At 50.3% G+C, this 16,728-nt stretch overlaps 2 protein-coding genes across 5 annotated transcripts; both read left to right on the top strand.

Moving 5' to 3' along the window:
• Nucleotides 1-2,201: 2,201 nt before the first annotated feature.
• On the top strand, nucleotides 2,202-7,038 carry LOC107325234 (keratin, type I cytoskeletal 19-like). 2 transcript variants are annotated; one of them, XM_085532605.1, is made up of 9 exons: nucleotides 2,202-3,134; nucleotides 3,703-3,785; nucleotides 4,228-4,384; nucleotides 4,687-4,848; nucleotides 4,949-5,074; nucleotides 5,278-5,504; nucleotides 5,696-5,985; nucleotides 6,496-6,657; nucleotides 6,801-7,022. In XM_085532605.1, exons 1-8 carry the CDS (start codon nucleotides 2,559-2,561, stop codon nucleotides 6,633-6,635), a joined length of 1,761 nt encoding a protein of 586 aa, XP_085388731.1. In that variant the 5' UTR covers nucleotides 2,202-2,558; the 3' UTR covers nucleotides 6,636-6,657; nucleotides 6,801-7,022. The 2 variants fall into 2 exon arrangements, with proteins under 2 accessions (XP_085388731.1, XP_015741378.2); XM_015885892.3 differs by lacking the exon at nucleotides 6,496-6,657 and having other exon boundaries at nucleotides 6,801-7,038.
• A 4,596-nt stretch (nucleotides 7,039-11,634) lies between these two features.
• Nucleotides 11,635-16,259, top strand: LOC107325233 (keratin, type I cytoskeletal 19-like). 3 transcript variants are annotated; one of them, XR_014940837.1, is made up of 8 exons: nucleotides 11,635-12,472; nucleotides 13,168-13,250; nucleotides 13,519-13,675; nucleotides 13,873-14,034; nucleotides 14,340-14,465; nucleotides 14,583-14,885; nucleotides 15,358-15,665; nucleotides 15,918-16,259. XR_014940837.1 is itself a non-coding variant. In XM_015885890.3 (8 exons), exons 1-8 carry the CDS (start codon nucleotides 11,768-11,770, stop codon nucleotides 15,941-15,943), a joined length of 1,794 nt encoding a protein of 597 aa, XP_015741376.2. In that variant the 5' UTR covers nucleotides 11,635-11,767; the 3' UTR covers nucleotides 15,944-16,259. The 3 variants fall into 3 exon arrangements, 2 of the variants coding, with proteins under 2 accessions (XP_015741376.2, XP_085388700.1); XM_015885890.3 differs by having other exon boundaries at nucleotides 14,659-14,885; XM_085532574.1 differs by lacking the exons at nucleotides 14,583-14,885; nucleotides 15,358-15,665; nucleotides 15,918-16,259 and having other exon boundaries at nucleotides 14,308-14,437.
• Nucleotides 16,260-16,728: the final 469 nt, after the last annotated feature.

Below are 16,728 nucleotides of genomic sequence, written 5' to 3'. Positions count from 1 at the left end.
AGCAGGAGCTGAGCTCAAAGCCCAGCACAGCAGCAGCCCTGTGCCCTGTGCCCCCACCGGCACTGCCTGCAGCTCCGCACAGCCCGTGCTCTGCATCATGCAGGCGGGTGCCTGAAATAGCACGAAAAAAGCCAAGTGGGAAAAGCACACGACCCCAAACCCCGCTTCACAGCCCGCTGTTTGACCCAGCGCAAACACGAGCCGGGACTGAAGGCACGCAAAGGTGCTGGAGTCCAACGGCAGAGACTTTAAACTGGGTCGGATGTGTAAGAGCAAATTCCCTCCCCGGTGCCCACGCCCTCCGGAGAGCCACGGCGGCCTCTGGTGGCACGGAGCCGGTACGGTACGGTACGGAGCCGGTATGGCACGGCACGGCACGGCACGCGGACGCGGTGCGCTGTGAGATGCTTGGACTGTATCTTCTTCATAACAAAGAGAACGAACAGATCCGTCCGTCGGGTTCCACGGGCACAAATTGCGCTGCGCACAAACCCGCTCCGTGCGGGGCCGTGCGGGACGCGCCCGCAGCGCCGCTCAGCGCCGAGAGCCCGCAATGCTGCTGCGCCGCGGGCAGCGATGAGGCGCCGTGCAGCTCCCAGCTCATGCGCTATTAAATAATAAACGCCATCGAGTCCCAGAACGATCCAACGAACCTAAATCCAATTTTCTTTTTTCCAACGTCCTGATTTTACAGGAGGAGGGACGGGACGGGGGCAGCGCTGCTCTCCAACAGACACACTTCAGGGACCGGTTTCCTGTTTACTATGAGGAAATACCATCGCATGGGATTATCTGCGGCTAATAAAGTTGATTGATGATCATATAATGGGAGTTAGTTTATAACATACAATTATGTGAATGAGTCGTATTCCCCAGATAGCTCGCACACAGTTTTGCTCCATCGGAACGTTGTGCAAAAGGACTTTTTCCGACAGACCCGGCCTGAGCGGGCAGCACCGTGAGTGTCAGCCCCGCGCTGCTGCCCCCAGCTCAACCCTCCAGCGGCACCAGTGGCCGCCCCGTCCCGTCCCGTCCCGTCCCGTCCCGTCCCGTCCCGTCCCGTCCCTCCTGCCATGTGCACCCCAGGGGACGCAGCCCCCGTTCTCTTGCAGCCTTTGCTGTCACCAGACACGGCCGTGGCCCTGCAGGCTGCTTGATGGGCTGACCTCGATCCCTTCGTGCTTAAATACTTCACCACCCACTGCCGGGCAGCAGCTCAGAACAGGTTTGTCACAGGAAAGGGAAGGAACCCGCTGCAAACAGCCGTGGGGCCGCCCTCAAAGCATCTCCTCCCCTCCACCCCCTTGTGTTCCAGCAGTGCCCGGGGGCAGCCCATGCACTGCAGGACGGTGGGTTCTTTTGCTGCCATGAAACCCTCAGCTGAGGGGATGCTGTGAGCACGTGTTCTCTCCATTAGTTATACTCGGTGACAAAAAAAAGCCATGTTTGATCCTCCCCTTGCATTGCCATTCCCTCCTCCTTCCCCACGCTGAGGGGCAGAGGCAGCACAGCTTCCCATGGGCACCTTTCCAGAGGTGTCTCACACAGAAAAGACCCCAGAGTTGTTGCTCAGTGCTGCACCCAGCACAAGGAGGCTCTGCCTGAATGCCTGCAATTGATGCTCCCCCAGCTTTGCAGTGAGGGCTGGGAGGGCCCATCATGGCTCAGAAATGAAGGACCAGCAGAGGATGAAACTCCAGGTGTGTCCCCGTGTGGGTGAGGGTGTGGGAGGGGTGTTTATGAAGGATGTTTCCACAAACAGCTGCTATGAGCCACAACAACTGCATCTCCATTAGCAACAATCAACATCCTGAAGGCTTAGAGAGGAAAAAATAACAGCAGATCAATACAGGAAACTGGGTGACACATAAACAGCTCCAGTGTCTTTAAGTGACCATAAGTAAAAGGGCTCATGGAGCTGCAGCCGCTGTTTGTGTCCTCTGTGCCCACCATGGGATCTGTGGAAGTTGGAATAACTTTCTAACACATTGAATGTTTTATTACATCCACCTTCACGTTCAATATTATCTTCTGAGCAACAGCCAAAAGAGTGGCTCTCTGTGGTGGTTCTACAAAGCACAACCTGTGATAATTCACATAAAGAGACCCCAGAACAGCTGGGACAAACTGACACATCCAGAGTGGGAAGGAGGTGGGGAAGGACGGCACTGAGGGATGCAGAGCACTCAGTGTCACACTGCGATGCTGTGCGGGGTGAGCTGAGTGGGATGAGTTTAATTCAGATGAGTGTCAGTGGACTAGATACTGCAAATAGCTGCCTAATTCAGAGCCACCCAGCAGAAATTACATGCTTTGTGCTAATAAACAAACGGTCACAAACACGGAGTGTGGGCTCAGCTTCCTCAACTGCCAGACATCTCCCTTCAGCAAATTACTCTTGGCACCAGGACCACAGCTTGCCAATGCACATGGAAAGAAGGTGCTCCCTTTGGAGGTGACACCCACGGCCCCACTATAAATGCAGCCCAGGCAGGGCAGGGGCCGGAGCTATGATCCCGAGCTGCTGTAACACCCACTGAGACTCGGCTGCCGATACCATGAGCTGTTCCCAGAGCTCTTCCAGCTGCCTGCGAGGGGGCAGCGGGGGCAGCCAGCACGGCTCTGCATCAGCACACAGATACACCACGTCCAGGGCGGGCAGCTCCAGGAGCAGCTGCGGGGCGTCGAGCTTTGGCAGGATGAGGAGCAACAGCTACGGAGGGGGAATGAGCAGCGGAATGGGGGGCAGCTCCTATGCAGGGGGATGGAGTGCGGGCACCTATGGAGGGACGATGCGCTGCGGCGGCATGGGAAGTGGATTTGGAGCAGGAGGGAGTGGGTTCGGTGCTGGGTATGGAGGGAGCTTTGGCTCAGGCAGTGCTGGGTTCAGCGCTGGCAGCTTTGGTGGCGGTGGCTTTGGTGGAGAGAACATGGGAATCCTGTCCAACAACGAAAAGCTGACCATGCAGAACCTTAACGACCGCCTGGCTTCATACCTGGACAAGGTCAGAAGTCTGGAAAGAGAAAATGCTCAACTCGAACAATTGATCAGGGAGTGGTACCAGAAACAAGGTCCTACAGGAAGAAAGGACTACAGCCACTACTACAGCACAATTGAAGACCTTCAGAATCAGGTAGGATGTTCTCTGTCACAGACACTTACACATCAGGCAGACCTCTTGCAACAGAGGCAGCCAGCACGGACACTTCTGTGCTCACCAAGTGCCTCGACTCTGCCTGCCATGCACACATCCAACTATCACCAATGAGGAGAAGCAATGCACCCTGTGCATGCACCCCTCAGCACCCAGCTGGCAGTGAGTACAGACCCTCAGAGTGCTTGCAGTGGGTTTCAGAGCATAGGAAAAATGCCAGTGCTGACCTTCCAGGCTGGGCAGCGTCCAACATTTGGTTCCTCCCTCGGCCCATGGGCTCACAAGGAGCCACAGCAGCAGTGACAGCCCCGGGCCTCCTGCAGGGCTCCTCCTTCCCTGTTTGAATCCCCCAAATGAGGTTTTTGCAGTTCTGTTTCCATAGTGGCATCTCTTTGCACTGTAGATGGCCTTCCCAGGCCTCTCCGTGTAGGAGCTGCTGCTCTTCTCATACACTTACAGTACAGTGATCACATTCTGATGTGTCCCTCCTACAAGCCTGAGGGGTGCACAGTGAAAGCTGTCCTCATCACATCGTCTTCTCTTCTAGATTCTGACTGCAGCTGTGGAGACCAACAAAATACTTCTGAACCTGGATAACACAAGGATGACTGCAGAAGACTTCAGGACAAAGTAAGTACACATCTCCCTCTTCCAGGCCCTCGCTTCCTTTCTCCTGCTTCCCTCAACCTGCTCTCAGAAGTGACAGGCCATGAAGCCCAGAGCTACTTCTGCTTCCATGACAGCACAATTGAAACAGCCTGGAAGATTTCAAATCCTTAATTACTTCTGTAACAATGCAGAAATGCTCCCTATGGCTGTGAGAACAAAGATCATTTTTCTAGAGAAAGCTTAAAATCAGTTTTATTCTTAAAGAGAAACAAGCTGTGGTTTTCTCTCACTGAAAGTCAGATGAAACGCAGATGAACACTCAAAGTTTACAGTAAGAGGAGAAGATGAAAAAGACGACAAAATACATTTTCATGTTAAAGTTTAATTGTCTGTAAATAAAGCTAGAAGGAAAAGGACCACGAGCCCAGGATCAGGGCTGAGCTGCCCACATTGCTCCTTGCAGGTATGAGACCGAGTACGGGCTGCGGCAGCATGTGGAGGCCGACATCAACACGCTGCGGCCGCTGCTGGACAGCCTGACTCTGACCAGGTCTGACCTGGAAATGCAATTTGAGTCCCTAAAAGAAGAGATGATCAGCCTCAAGAAGGACCACGAGGAGGTAAGAGACAGCTCCTTGGAATGCAAACTGTGGAGGCAAAGGAGAACACTTCCAACATTGGGAACGTGGGCAGGTTTCCGCAGTGACACCTTCCCTGCCCTCCTAACACAGCTGAGCTCCCAGACTTCACCAGGGTCTCTCTTAGCACAGGGCCTCCCACCAAGCAACATCTGGGAAGCCAAAGCCAAGCAAATGCATTAAAATAGCCAGGACACGGAAATATCTCCATTTGTGAAGGGATCTCGAATAGTCCAGAACTCTTTCACAAAGTAATTTCACCATTTTGACTGTTTTCTCTGCAGGACATGAAATCACTGCAATCACAATCCGGTGGTGATGTGAATGTGGAGGTCAATGCCGCTCCAGGAGAGGATCTGCTGAAAAAACTGAATGATATGAGACAAGAATATGAACAAATTATCCAGAAAAACCGTCAAGAGGTTGAAAGTTGGTATGAGAACAAGGTAAATGACTGAGCACTGAATGCCTCAGCTCCTCCTGCAGTTGGATGCTTCCACGATAACCATCGCAGCTTAAAAACTCCAACATAAATTCATTTTTCAGATGGAAGAGGTGAGCCAACAAGTCCACACGAGTGGTAAGGAACTGGAATCAAGCAACCAACAGATTTCTGCGCTGAGACGTGACTATCAGAGCCTGGAAATTGAGCTGCAGTCTGAGCTCAGCAGGGTAAGTAGAGATTGCTTCTAGGCCTGATAGGTGAGTTGCTGCAATGGCAGGAGAAGCAGCTCTCTGCAGCTATAGCAGGCATCCCATTTAGATAATAGGATGTTTGGCACATGGACACTGAAACATTTTTCTCCTCTGGGGCACAAGAATGGGCAAATCTTGCCACGTTCCTTTAACACCTGTACTTTTCATTCTGCTCTCAGGTGGGAGCTCTGCAGTCCAACCTGGAGGACACAGAACGCCGCTACAACATGCAGCTGCAGCAGATCCAGGCCATGATTGGCCCCTTGGAGGAGGAGCTGGCCAGCATCCGCTGCGAGATGGAGAGCCAGAACCAGGACTACAAAGTGCTGCTGGGCATCAAGACCCGCCTGGAGCAGGAGATTGCTCAGTACCGGGCACTGCTGGAGGAAGGGCAGCATGGTATTAGGTATGCACATGTGGAGTAACTAATACACAGAGCAGTTAATTTGTTCTCAGTTCTCTAGAACACATTTCACACAGCAGTGCTGACCCAGTCATACAAGGATCTCAGAGGGTGGCCCTGATGAAGTTGGTAGGATGTCACACATCAGTCACGTTGCTATGAATCTCACCATTCATGCCCTGTTCTCCTTACAGCATCTCGCAGGGAGGAGCTGGTGGTGGATCTTCTGGAGGACACGGACACGGAGGAACAAGTGGGTCTTCAACACGAGGTGGAAGCGGAGGAGGAAGCAGCTGGTGCTCGGGTGGAGGATCTGGTGGAAAATCTGGAGGCGGAGGAGGAGGCAGCAGAGGAGGAGGAGGTGGAGGCTGTGGAAAAGCTTCAGGCGGAGGAGGGAGCAGTGGTGGGGGAGAAGGGGGCAAAAGCTGCCTCTCCCGCTCATCATCCTCCCACTCCCAGTCTGGCAGCTCCTGTGAAAGCCCAGGTAAGAAATGAAGAAAGGAGTGCATTCTATAATGGATCTTCATTAACTCCTCTCTCTGAGCAGCGGCAAAGAACATGATGACATCCTTCCTTATTTGGGAATCTGGAGATGTTTTTGATATATTTTTTTGTTCAAATTCATGTTTTAAGTCCATTTATTTCTTATACAATCACATATCCAAATGGTTTCATTTTCACAAGTGGCTCAAATTTAAATGATGATATGAAGAATTTTATCAGAGAAGGTGTAGAAGTAGAAAATAAGGGAGGAAAAGGGAAAATAATGCCCAATTGAGAGCAAGGAGCCAGAGAAGTCAGTAGCATCCTGAAGCCAGACATTAGAAACTTAATTGCTATTAAGGGAGAAACACAATGAAAGCTGAGTAGAATTGTTGGAACACTCGTGACATTTAAAATGTAAAGAGTGTCAGCTGCAAATTCCTAAAGCAGCAAAAGATGGAGAGTGACCAAAAGGTCTCCTCCGCGTCTGACTTCATGGCTGTGGTTCCAGGAGATGCTGAAAACTTGAAGCTCTGCCTGGAAGGGAATAAAACATTGGAGAGAGGAGCAACAATGGAGGAAGTGTCTGAAGCCATAAAAACTTTGAGATCTCGTAAGGCTTCAGGACCTGACAGCATCTCAAATGCCTAAAAATGCCGAAAATGAACAGAAGGTCAGCACTTGTAGACAGCTCCCATCAGACATTCTACTTGACCTGCAGCAGTTCTCCATGTGATAATGTTTGGCAGGCAAGAGCAGGCTGACTCAGGCGACATCTCTTCAAAGAAATTCTTGCTTCCCTTTGTCTTTCCGCAGGGAGTTTCAGGAGGTCTGAGTACTGACGGGTTCGGCTCCTGGGGGCTTCAGCCACAGCGCAATGAGAGGAGCATCCCTGTTCCATCCCAGCTGCAACTCGGGGCTCTGCCCAGCTGCCTCTCCACCTGAATTTCTGTGCTGAATCAGTGATAACTGTGTTAATCTCTACCGTGATTGGTACTTCTGTGGGAAAAAGACTACTCTCATTAATAAATCTTTACTTCTCTCTGATGCAACCAGATAGCTGCATCTGGCAGCAGCCTCCTTTAGCATTCATTCTTGCATGAATTGGTCACAAATGTCACACCCTGCCTGTGGAAGTCACAATAACAGCTCAATTAGGTTACTCAAAAGACCCCAGAGCTCTCAGCAACACATTCACCACTTCAGAGAACTGCCAAAGCCCCGTGAGGTGCTGCCAGCTGAGCTGCAATGCTCACAGTATGAGAACAGCCCACGTTGTCATGGCACAGAGTGGTGGGAGGGGGGGCTGTCCCCTATGGGCTCTAGAGAAGCCCTGCTAGAAATGGAGAGTGACCCAAACTGCACCCACAGCATCCCACAAAAGAAGGAATTGAGGCTAGTTGTACTGATCATGGCCACGCAGCCGTGCAATATTGGCCTCATTGATGTATTTCCTCTTCAAGGCATCTCCAGTGCACGAGGATGAACAGATACACACTTGGCAGAGAGGGCAGACAAACTGCCCCTACCTGCAATCTTTGACAAAACCCAGAGTGCCCAGGGAGGCTGTAAGGACAGGACGCCCAAGATAAACGATGTGCAGGTGTTTGTTAAGGGCTGCTCACAGGGCACACAGTGGGGGCACTGCTGGCAGTGGTGGGGACACAAGCAAACCTTTCCTCCTTGCTTTAATTACAGACCCATATCCACCCCCTATGCCCTGGCTGGGCCCAAAAGGGCTGGGGGCTCCCCCAGCCTGCACCCAGTGTGTGCCCTGCACAGTGCTCCTTTTTTTTGCTGGGGATAATGGAAGTGTGGGGACTGTGCCAGCAGAACTTCCCTGTGCTCAATGAGTGAAACAACTGCACACGGAATGTGCTCGAAAATAACCCAGAGGACTCTCAGCACGTTCGTTGCCCCCTTCATTTCTCCACTCAACACAAACCAAAGGCAGCAGACTGGGTTCTCACCAGCCTCGCATTGCCCTCCTGGTTTGGCCCAAGTCGGGGCTGTCACGAGCTCCACTTTCTCACTCTGAAGGCGGCATCGGCCCCTGGAGGAGGTTGAGAAACGCTGATCCAGTGGGAGGCCGTGGGAACGGGACTCGGAGTGCCCGAGTTGTAGGCACGAACGTGTGGGTGATTCATGGCAATGCCTCACGCCGGGAGCTCGGCCAACGGGATCCGACTTTAAGGACATAAAATTCCTCTGACCAGCCTCTGTGGGCACCCCAGGAACCGGCCAACCTTCATAGAGAGCGACCGGACAGAGAAGCACGTATTGACATCCCTGAGCTCATGTGCTAAGGGGCAGTGCTGATCCCCAGCTTCATCTGACTGCAAAATCACCCACGTCCCTTTAAATCATGGCAGCACCACGTCTGGGACGAGCTGAAACCGCAGTGGGGAAGGAAGTTACGGGTTAAGAATTCTTCCATTATTTGTTTTAATACAAGATCTGCATTTACAGCACCACTGCAGCAGTGTGCGCTTAGAGAGCAGCCTGTGACAACAACAACAGTGACAAATCGGTGTGTGAAGGAACAGAGCCCCAGAACCAAACTGCAAAGCTGGAGGAAAATGGAACTGCTGCAGCTCGGGGTGTGCTCAGAGCGGGGCCCGAGCGGGACTGACGGGAGGGAGGACGGCCCTGCAGGTTTTATGTGCACGCACTTTGCAAGGCATTAATCTGCATAATAAGCTTTAATTTTACGAGCACCACATGTTGCAATTTGGACACTTATCTGCTATTGCTGTTAGTGCTCTGAGAAGAAAATTGCAGTGCGTGTTGGAACAGGACCTTCAGAGCAACCTTTGGCAAAAATAAACGTAGGCACGCACTGCTCTGTTTGCTCCAGAGCTCCCAGAGCTCCCAGAGCTCCTTGTGCCCACCTGAACACACTGCTGGGATTTCCAATGTTCAGATCTGCCTATAGACCTGTTCTGCTTCTCCCCCCTTTGTTTAGCACTGTGCTTTCAGCACTGAGCTGCCTGTGCTCAGAACTATGCAGCAAGGGATGGCAGCTCTGTGGGTGCTGGGGGAAAAGGGATGAGTGAGGCCCACCTGGATGGGAGCGGGAGGTGGGGGGACACGTCCTGCACCCATGGGAGCACCTGCAGGCATCAGCCATGGGGCTGCATCCCAGGACACGGCCCTGACCCTCTGCAGGTGCAGGAGCAGAGCAGGAGCCCACGGCTCAGGTCAGGGCACAGTGTGACCCCCAGCCGTCCTGGGCCGGGTCCATCTAAATTCCCTCAGAAATCATTGTGATCTCAGAGGAATATTTAGAGATGAAGTGGGAATCAGGAGAGAACATTGACTCCCAGTGAATACAGACCTCTTCTTATAAACGTTTCTGCCGAGAGTGATGGAAAGAGATTAAAATGGATCCAGAGAATAAGCTCCAGCACCTGCCTGAGGCATCAGCACGGCACGGTGTGCAGGGAGATGTGTCAGTTTGCTGGATCAGAGACCCACAGACAGCACACATTCTGTCCAGCTGCAGCTCACAGCAGCCACCATTTGCTCACCCTGCAGCAGCTCCATCCTCACTCTGAAGGGACGCAGCCACTTGTCCGATACAGATCAGGGAGGTGTGATGGAAAGGAAGCCAAAGCTGAGTGTCAGGAATGTCGGCTGTACCTGAAACGTGACGCACTGAGCACAGCATACAGTGCTGTCAAAACACTGGGAGCTCTGCAGGCTGAGCAGTGCTGGCAGCCATGGCCATCAATGCCTTTATTCTGGGCCGATTTGGAAGCAGTGGTGATACACAGCACAGCACAGCACAGCACAGCACAGCACATGCTGCAGCAACACACCTGCACTCAGGAAGCACATAAACAGATTAAGAGACTCTTTGGGCAAATGTTGTTTCTGTTGTTGCAGTAACCTTGGAACATTTTTTGCCCTTTATCATTAACAAACCTACCGAGTGCTCCATGAAGCACCAATAAGTACCACGTCCAGCAGCAGCGATGGGATGCTGACCGTGGTGGGATCAGTGAGGAAGGGCCCCACTCAGCACCACGTCCCGACCCACACACAGAGCAACACGAAAAGCAAACGCTTGTGTTTTGTAAAGGATGACTTTCAACACCACCAGCACAGCTCAGATCCCAGAAACTGTTTGGTGACACTGCCATCCCCAGCTGCGCATCCCCGAGATACGATCACACCATCACGGCAACTGAAAGCTTTCATCACCTGTCAGCTATTGAGAGTATAAAACAGCAAGATAAGATCAGAGCTTTTGAAAGAGATTGCACAAGCAGCAATAAAGCAACATCGACAAAAGCACAGTCCAAAGCACAGTACAGTGCATCCAGGCAGAAAGTGTTAAATAATGTTGAATTTAATGTGAAAAAAAGGCCTGGAGAGCAGAAGTTGAGTTTGTAGAAGAATTATGCACATGGATCCAGGCAGCAGCGTGACAAGCAGTGATGTGTGATCCACGTACTGGGTCCCTGGGGGTGCTGCCCTGCTGTCTGTATGGAGGAGCTGCACTGCAAAGCAGAACACACATCTATCACAGAAGGACGCATGTAAGAGCAGACAGCTGGTGCTGAGGAATAGATTTGCATTGGAACCAAACTATGCAGCTTACACCCAGGACAAAGATGAACCCCTGAAACATGAGTAGAACTTCTGTAGGTGACGGTGCTCAGAACCAATGCTCAGACAGCACTGCAGCCACACGGGTGGAAGCCTTGAAGCTTTGCTCTCACAATGACATTTTAAAGTTGACTGATCTCTGCACTGGAAGTGGCCCACACAGTTCACACAACTGCTCTGCTGTCTGTAAGGTAAAGCACAATAGAGACAATGAGCTGTTCTACCTTAAACCTTACGGCTCTTCCCACACGGTATTTAGCAGGTCATTGCCAGGCTTAATAAAGCTTCTAATTGAGCTGCAATTTACTTTGACTTTATAGCGTGATTAAAGCATCCTTAATCTTCATATGATTTTGATCAACATTTCTACGGTGAAAAAAAGCTGTTTTCCTCTGATTTCTGGGCCAGCCGTCCTGTGAGCTGAGCTAAAACCCCACAAAGGAAGGGGTCTGACTTTTAAAAAGGCACGGCAAGGCACTGCTGAAAGAGTCTCATCCATAATTACATTTCCTGAGTGGTGGCAGGATTCACGAGTTGGACAATTTCAGTGGTCAAGTCTTATTATTAAAACTCCTGCATTACTATGAATAATAATAACAATATTAAAAAGGTCTTAAACACACAGAGTAGGAAAGAGCAGAAGAGAACCACAGCCTCCAACAGCAGCAGCTACAAAAACCTGAGCAAGGGATGTAAATGAATAAATAAATCCCTAATTGTACAGCCTTAACATGAGAGATTTGGGCATCATCTTCTTTCTTTCTCCCAGCACAGTGCTGTCACTCCCCCATGAGCACAACAGGACCCTGCTAAGGTGGTTTTTGCACTGTGAGGCAGACCTGGGCTGCAGGAGGCCACGGTACCAGAAATGCTAAATGCAAAGAATGCCAGTCGAAGAAAGCACAACGTTTGGTCTTAAACAATCACCATAAACTCAGCAATGGGATAGATTGCCTGAGATATCAGCCGAAAAATATTGTTCAGCAAATTATTCTTGGCACAAACAACAAGGCCAGTAAATGCCCCGGGAGAAGGGAACTCCCTGCTGGCGACACCCACTGTCAAAAGTATAAATAGAGAGCGCTGGGGATGAAAATTCACAGTCCTGAATCTTATCAGGCTGTGCACCTAAACTCGGGATTGTGGTCAGACTCCTGCCTGCTGCCAATATGAGCTGTGGCACCAAATCCTCCTCCAGCACCACCAGGATCAGCAGCAGCGGTGGCGGATGCGGCAGCGGTGGTGGCGGTGGAGGGGGCAGCAGCTGCGGCATCCGCAAGTCTGGAGGATACTCCTCAGTGTCCACCAGGAAATACACCTCCTCTGGAGGGAGCGGGGGCTTCTCTGGGAGAAGCTTTGGTGGAGGAGGCTCCAGGAGCAGCTATGGAGGGGGGTTCAGCAGCGGCAGCTGCGGAAGGATTGGCCGCAGTAGCTACGGTAGAATGAGTGGAGGCAGCTATGGAGGAGGAATGGGTGGAAGTATGGGAGGAGGATATGGATCGTGTGGAGGTGGCTTTGGGGGCATGGGAGGTGGTTATGGAGGGGGCAGCTTTGGTGGTGGTTCTGGTGGATACAGCGGAGGAGGATTCAGTAGCTTTGGGGGCAGCGGTGGCTTTGGTGGGGGCAGCTACGGGGGAGGAGGTTTTGGTGGATCAGGGTTTGGTGAAGATTCTTCACTGCTCTCCACAAATGAAAAGCTGACCATGCAGAACCTCAATGACCGCCTGGCCTCCTACATGGATAAAGTAAGAGGCTTGGAGGAAGAAAATGCTCACCTTGAACGCCTGATCAGGGAGTGGTACCAAAAGCAAGGTCCCACTGGTTCCAAGGACTACAGCCAATATTACCGAACAATTGAAGAACTGCAGAACCAGGTACGGTGTCATTTGGCAGACTCTGGGCAGAGTCTCATTAGAATGGCCTCACGCTCACTACAGCACAGTTTTCCTACTTAGGGTAATATATTTCTTTTTCTACGTTAGCCAGGACACAGACAGCTGTGATGATAAAGCCTGACACCCTGTTTCCATTTGCTCTGCTTGATGTGTGTGCTCTGACACAGCAGCACCACTTGGTGCCCAGGGCTCCCTTCAATGCTGTGCCTTTGTTTGCTTCTCACTCTTCTGGACAGGAGATAGAATCATTGTTTGCTTGTGTTGTGCTTGCAGTGAGCATCTAAATGGAATCTGTTTGTGAATGTATAGGGTGAGTTAATAAGGGTCACTGCATTCAGCCCCGTTCCAGCTCTCAGCTGTTCCACTTTAATACCGATGCCAAATGCAAAGCTAATGTTCCATTGTCTTGGAAGTACAGAGAGGTTATTTTGTTATTCTTTCCAACAAAGTACAGCACTTCTGATGGATACCTATAGACTAAAAACCAGTGCTGATTCTACTGAAAGGCACCCTTTTAGCTGGAAACAATAAACTCCCTTCTCTGTGCAGCCTCTGTTGACTGGGCAAGCTTGTCTCAGAGATGCTCTGGAATGTGCACAGGGATTTCTTCCCTCTGTTTGTGTGTCAGACTGAAAAGACAGCTGGCAGACAAGCATCCGCCCTCTCCCTTGCAGATTGTTGGTGCAAACGTGGACCTGAACAGGATGCTTCTTGACATTGACAACACCAGGATGACCGTGGATGACTTCAGACTGAAGTGAGTCTTTTCTTCCTTCTCTCATATTGTCTTTGGTCCCCTTCCCACCATGACTTTGTACTGCCAACCTTTGGAGATGCTGCAGTGTCTTGGCTCCAGCAGCAGAGAAGGCTGTTGTTGAGAAGAGTATCGTGAGCAGGAATTTGTGTTTTTCATTAGTATTTTGCTTCACAGAAGTTGTTGATGAGTATTGCTTATAGGACAACATTCTGAGAAGACAGAAGAGAGCTCTACAGCAGTTTTACTTTCTTTCTTGTCTGTGGTTTAGGTATGAGACTGAGTACACCCTCCACCAGAGCGTGGCAAGTGATATTAATGGACTGCGTCCACTTTTGGATCAACTGACTCTGTCCAGATCGGACTTGGAGACACAGTTTGAATCCCTGAGAGAGGAACTGGTCTACCTTAAGAAGAACCATGAAGAGGTAAGTTTCCTACACTTTAAAATAATAACTAATGAAAAACCATCACTCTCAGAATCTCCTGCACATTCCTTCTGCTGGCAGTAATGAGACTTGGGTGCTGCGAGGATCTGAGCCCCTTCCTTTTCCTGTTTTTGAAGCTACAACATTCCTCCTCACCTTCAACCTTTCCAAGTTTTGTTTTCTTTTGTTTCTCATAGGAAATGAAAGGACTGCAAACACAATCTGGCGGTGATGTCAATGTTGAGGTCAATGCTACTCCTGGCACCAATCTGATGGAAAAATTAAATGAAATGCGTTCTGAATATGAGCGGCTTATTGAGAACAACCGAAGAGAGGTGGAAAGCTGGTATGAAACCAAGGTAATGTATGAGATTTTTTGTGTCACTCAATCTTTCACAAAGAATTCCCTTCCAGAAGGGCACAGGCAACTTACCAGGAATTATACAAGGGACTACTAAGTGATTTTGAGGATGGGAATTGCTGTGTTTCAGCAGCAAGGTGAATGACACAGGGATTGGGTGTGGGTGAACAGAGTGGCATTTACAGACAGTCTACATTGCATTTTTACTTATACATATTCATTGCTTTCTCAATGCTTTTATGACAACACCACAATGTTTTCTTATAACCAGAAAGACCTCAGTTTTGTATGACAATTTTTTAGATGGAAGAAGTTAATCAACAAGTCCATACAAGTGGCCAGGAGATACAATCCAGCAACCAGCAGATCTCTGAGCTGAGACGTGAATACCAGAGCCTGGAAATCGAGCTGCAGTCGCTAATCAGCATGGTAAGTAACATGGGCTGCAGTGCCCTTAGAGTGAAAGGAGGTTGGTTACAAGAAGCGTGTACAGAACGGGGTGCTGGATTGTATTATCAAAAACACATTTCCCTCTGTTTTGGGCAGATCTCCCATTTTCTCACCGACACGAATCCAATTGGCCACGTTCCCACAAACTCTGTACTGCTTCTTCCACTTGCAGGGCGACTCTTTGCAGTCCAACCTGGAGGACACAGAACGCCGCTACAACATGCAGCTGCAGCAGATCCAGGCCATGATTGGCCCCTTGGAGGAGGAGCTGGCCAGCATCCGCTGCGAGATGGAGAGCCAGAACGAGGAGTACAAGATGCTGCTGGGCATCAAGACCCGCCTGGAGCAGGAGATTGCTCAGTACCGGTCACTGCTGGAGGAAGGGCAGCAAGACCTTGTGTATGTACACAGCATCGTGCAAAAGCAGAATTAGTCACAGAGACTGTAAAATAACAGTTTAGATTTGCAAAACAGATTTTGTACTAAAATGGGGCTAATCAGCCTTTTTAACCAGTCACCTCCCAGCTTTGAGGTACTATAAATTTCTTGGCAAATCTAATCAGAATAGAAACGGCCTGAGAAAATATCAGTGCAGAAATTCTGACCTCTCAGCTTTGGGCTGGAGAAGGGAACCCCCAAATGTGGCCTCGCTTTTAACCCAATGCCAGAACAGGCCAGGAATCCGGCAGATGGAAATCACCTTGAAAAGGGCTGTAGGGAGAAAAATTCAAGATTTCAGTCATCTTTTTGATCTGTGAGAGGTTCCAAAAAGGAGAAGTACAGACAGGAGAAGTGCAGCCTTGTCCGCAGTGCTTCTGAGAACAACAGCACATCCGACTGACTTGTTATTTGTCTTTTTCTCTCTTCACAGAATCCCATCAGGAGGAATGGGAGGAGGAATGGGAGGAGGAATGGGAGGAGGAGGCGGCAGAATAGGAGGTGGTGGTTTCTCTGGAGGAGGAAGAGGAGGAAGTGGTAGCATGTGTGGTGGAATGGGAGGAGGAAGTGGAGGAATAGGTGGGGGAAGTGGAGGAATGGGAGGAGGAAGTGGAGGAAGCTGCATCATTGGAGGAGGAGGAAGCGGAGGAGGAGGAAGGACCTCAGGAGGCGTCAGCAGTTCCCACTCCTACTCTTCATCTTCCCAGTCTCAGTCATGCAGGGGCGGTGGTGAAAGCCAAGGTGAGAACTGTTACGTGGGCACAGCTTCACGGGTCCCATTCTTACTAATTGGTTCACTGTGCCAACATCTCCTGTGGGCAAACAGTACCAAGGATAAAAAAGCATGCTTTGGGACATTTTCTGGGACATCATGCTTTTGGGACAGTTTGTGGTCATCTATCACATAATCAAGCATCTTTGGTGCCATATATGGTGCCTCAGCAATCAGCTGCCGGTACTGAAGAAGTTAATGCTTTCTTTACCTCCAAACAGGTTACGGAAGAAAATCCTTTGACTAAGAACTGAGGATTCTACAGTGCAAGACCCGTCAATGACAAATCGGCCCAACTCCCCACTATTCCTCAGGCTCCTGAGGAAGGGGATGCTCCTACCGGCTCCTCACTGCTGCTGCTCTGCCCAAAGGGTCCGTCAGAGCCGCTCTGACAGCCCAGCTGCTGTGCACGCCATGCGCTGCCTCCGCATTGAATGCTTTGTGGGCTCAATCACTTGCACTTGAACTGCTTGCTTTACAGATTCATCCAGTTTGTTATTTGGTCGTTCTGTATGAGAAAAACATCTCTAATAAAACTTCATTTCTGTCTGACGCAACCAGAATCCCGTGTCTACCATTTCTTTTTCCATTCTGCAAATGTAAACACTTAAAGCATAAAGCCATGCCAACACCTGCCTCGAGGCGGAAGGGCTGACGTTACACTGTAAGTGCTGGTAATGAAATGTAGAGTTCAGGCTCTGTTTCTGAGCACACAGGGCACATCATGATCTTGGAGCATCCTCTGCTGTGCCTTTGTTCTCAATGGAACGCCTGGTAGTGCAGCTGAGCTGTGTCAGTCAGAGCAGATTGCAGAATGGCAGCACTGCTGATAGAAGCAGCCTCAAATGAGTGTCCTCCTGGTCCTGACAGGGAGATGTGAACCATCACAGAACCAGGACTGTGAAACAAAGGCCAAGTTTCACTTTGTGGGTCAGAAATCCTTGCCTGGCACTCATCAGTTTAAACTGGAAATGCACAAATGTGGTCTGGTTTTGAACTGAAGGAAAAAAGACAAAGAGGGGGAATATAACT

This window comes from Coturnix japonica, unplaced genomic scaffold, assembly GCF_054131305.1.
Source record: "Coturnix japonica strain WE unplaced genomic scaffold, WE-NBRP24 Scf049, whole genome shotgun sequence".
Taxonomy (NCBI): domain Eukaryota; kingdom Metazoa; phylum Chordata; class Aves; order Galliformes; family Phasianidae; genus Coturnix; species Coturnix japonica.
This window is presented reverse-complemented; position numbering and strand designations above follow the sequence as displayed.